The sequence below is a fragment of the Oryza sativa genome, chromosome 1, assembly GCF_034140825.1.
Source record: "Oryza sativa Japonica Group chromosome 1, ASM3414082v1".
NCBI classification, from domain to species: domain Eukaryota; kingdom Viridiplantae; phylum Streptophyta; class Magnoliopsida; order Poales; family Poaceae; genus Oryza; species Oryza sativa.
In genome coordinates, this window is record NC_089035.1 from 30,413,447 (window position 1) to 30,416,981 (window position 3,535).

Below are 3,535 nucleotides of genomic sequence, written 5' to 3' on the forward strand. Positions count from 1 at the left end.
TCATACTTAAAAATATATAATTTTGTTTGGGGTTTGCCGCGCAATTGCGCGGGCCACCAGCTAGTTTTTATAACTCGTATTTTGTTTGTGTAGAAAAACGTTTTCCAGAATTTTTTTCCCTGAGATTAGTATCCACCGTCGATTTTCTGATCGAACGGTAGGGATGAGTCGAAAGGTTCTCGAAGGCTCGAGACTCGAGGTCCAGCCGCTTCGTCCACCTCCTCTTCCCAGACTCCCATGGCAGCCACGCCCACCACGTCCGCCTCCGCGGCGGCCACCACTCGCCTCTTCCTACCTACTCGCCGCCACCTCCATGAAACCGCTTCCGTGCCTGCCCCTTCGCGCACCATCGCCCGCCGCTACTCCGGCGGCGTCCGCTCTCTCGGGCCACCGCGCGCCGCCGCGGGCGAGCTTGGCGGCGGGGCCGGCGGAACCATCACCGGGAAGGGCGCCGTCCGCATAGTCTCCATAGTAGGCGACGGGAGCATCAGCCCGCTGAAGGACACGCCATGGGAGGAGGTTATGCGCCACACGGTATGCTTCCGCTCTGAGCTCTGAACCTAGCACCGATTCACCGCTATCAAATGCTAGTGCGGAGTCGCAGTGCAAAGGAGAACTCGACAGTATTGCAATAAGCCGATTCGGAATATGCTGATAACTGAAGAACTTCTATAGATAGAATGTTGTAACGGCAAAGCACATGCAAATACGCGATTGGTCAATTGCACACTCACACAGAACCATTTCGCACGCTCACTTGGAGAACTAGTTGTAGAAGTATTCAAGTATATGTGATTATATGGGCACGAACATTCTAAATTTCTGGTACCTCCAAAATGTGTTAGTACTTAGTACTTGATTATAATTTTGTATCGCTTATTTTACCTTGTTTTAGTACTTGATTATAATTTTGTATCGCTTATTTTACCTTGTTTGCCTTGTGATTTAATAAACCTATCGATGCCACAATCTTAGATTCTGTAAGATGTGACGCTATACAATGCAAGTGTGGAATTTCTGTTCAAGTTTTGTGGATTGATATGTCCATATATGATACCATGGTTTGTGTAGGATTTACATAATTTCCATAATACAATTGTGTGTCATACCTGTGGGCTTATGAAAAGGGGCATGTGCGTGGAATCACCCAAAAAAAATCCGCACATATATTTCAGTCTTTCCTGGCCATCATTTATTTAGTGATAGTGTACAAAACTGCAACCCTTGCAGAGCCATTCATGGGAAATATGTTGTAAGTTGGTTTCCTTTGTTTTCCCATTTGTGGTCTTGTGGATGACGATCAAACCCAAGATGCCACTCATGTGAACTCAATCTAATATAGTAGTATCATCGAAATTGTTTAACTTTTTGTTTTTTGAGTTAGCATGCACATAAGGAAAAACATGTAGAGTCCAAGCTTATTTGTGCATCTGAGGATTACAAGATGACACATTTGTTCATTCAGAAAGCAAGAAACAGGTCCTCTGATTTATTGTCGTACTTAATATGAATATGCAGAATATCTCTCTGCATAAATTTACTGCCAGTAACCATGCATCTCGTTTTTTCTGTCTTTTTAGGCTAATAGGATGAAGTGGGTTGACGAAGGATTTGAAATGCTTGTCTTCACAGACAAGTCAATTGGCCATGATGAACTTAGGAAAGAGCTGGCACAGTGTGATATGCTAGTCAATGTTGCAATAACGAGTCAGGAGACTGTTCAGTGGCTTATAAATAACAGTGAGGACATTCCCAATATAATCTGCTTTCAATCATCTCCAACCTTAGAAAACAAGTTAGGTGGCAGGTATGTTCAATACACTGGACGTCAGGACATGTTTTGCAAGCTAACAAATATTGGAGAAACAGGTGGCATGAAGGAATCTGCTGAAGTCCTTAAGGCTGTATCTAATGCCTGGGAAAGGCATAATTCAGATGACATTAGATTTTGCTTACTTGTTGTGGTTAATGCGTACATAAGACCTGTTGATATGCTGCAAAACCTTAGGGCAAAAGGTCTGTCTACCCTAAGCTGTATGATAAGAAATTGTGGTCCTCAGATACTGAATTGTCTGTTCGATCCCAACTGTAGGAAAGCCCTTCAGTGTTTAAATTCATGTTCTCCAACTGATCAAGTTTGCAACTATCGCTGCATTGCGTCGTATGAGAGTCCGCATCTGGAGGCCTTTTCTTTATGTGTTTTGCAGAAGAACAATTGTCTTGATCTCAATGCCGAGATCCCCAGTAAGCCCTCTGTACCCCCACTAACCATGTTCAGAGAACAAATGCTAAGCCATGAACTTGCAGAAGACATGTTTGTTGGATGGTTGGACAACTTGGAATGGAGTTGGAGAGTTGTAGCTGGACAAAATCCAGCATATGATCAATTCCCATGTCAGTATCAATTATTTTACAGGGGAAAAGCTAAAGGTTCATTTTGGTATGAGCCAATTTTTCAAGTCAGAACCCTGGAAGGGGAACTGGTTTGGAGGCGCAGAAAGTACCGAGTAAGAAGAGCTCTCATCCCTGGTACATTTTACTTCAGTGTGCTGGATAATGGTGTGGTTTCAAAGGAGTTTTGGACAATCGTTGATGTTTCAGATGATTTCAGCTGGGGTCTGTTCCATTATCACGGAGCCGCTCAGGCCGCTGGACTAGCATACACTGGAGCAGTGCTCGTTAGCCCAGATGGCTCTTGTCCAGATTTGGATGACCCAAGACTGGCATCTGCTTTAGATAAGTGTGGGATCAAGAAGTGGGAGCTTTATATGGTTGATAACTGTTCCTGCACTGGTGCACCTTTGGGAACTCCTGGAGATGCAAAGCTGCATTATCAGATTGCTCCTGGAAAAGAATCAGGTATTTTGCAGACAGGGTGATGTGTTCTAACGGCACAGAAGGTTCCCAGATGACTTGCACGGTTGCACCTCTAAGTCAGGCAGTGTGGACTGTGGTCTGTGGATACTGCGGACTTGATCCAGTGCAGGAATTGCTTGCACTGTTGCACCCACTAGACTACAAATATGTAAGAATAACATTCAGGTATCGCTGAAAAGAGTAATTATGTAAAATGAGCGGTTCTTTATCTTATATAGTTATCATCTAATGTCATGCCTTTTTTACTGTCACCATGTCTTCAAGTGCTAACAAATAAATCGGACTTAACCCTTATCTAAAAGAACAAATAAGACACGGTTAAATACTTAAGTGTATTTGGTTAAATATTGCTGTACCTAAGCTAAATATTTACATGTAGTGACCAAGGCACTTACCTAAACCTCCAAACCTCAGCTGAAGTTGGCAGAGGCACACCTCCAGTCCCTGCATATGCTGTGCCAGTCTAAAATTCCCAGTCACAGACTCTGGAATTCCCATGTTATTGTTGTATAGTTGTCTTGTTATTCAGAATCCTCTATTTCCTAAGTTGTAGCGTTATTATAGTAGGTTGCAACACTCTGATTTGTGCAGAGATGTTTATATCCATGCTGATGAAACCAAAGATATCTGTTTTTACTGTGAAGATGTAATCAAGACC

General features: G+C 43.2%; 1 protein-coding gene across 1 annotated transcript; it reads left to right on the top strand.

Annotated features, from left to right (window-relative positions):
* The first annotated feature begins 212 nt into the window (after positions 1-212).
* LOC4325583 (uncharacterized) lies at positions 213-3,128 on the top strand. The gene is made up of 2 exons (XM_015766174.3): positions 213-534; positions 1,581-3,128. Exons 1-2 carry the CDS (start codon positions 238-240, stop codon positions 2,877-2,879), a joined length of 1,596 nt encoding a protein of 531 aa, XP_015621660.1. The 5' UTR covers positions 213-237; the 3' UTR covers positions 2,880-3,128.
* Positions 3,129-3,535: the final 407 nt, after the last annotated feature.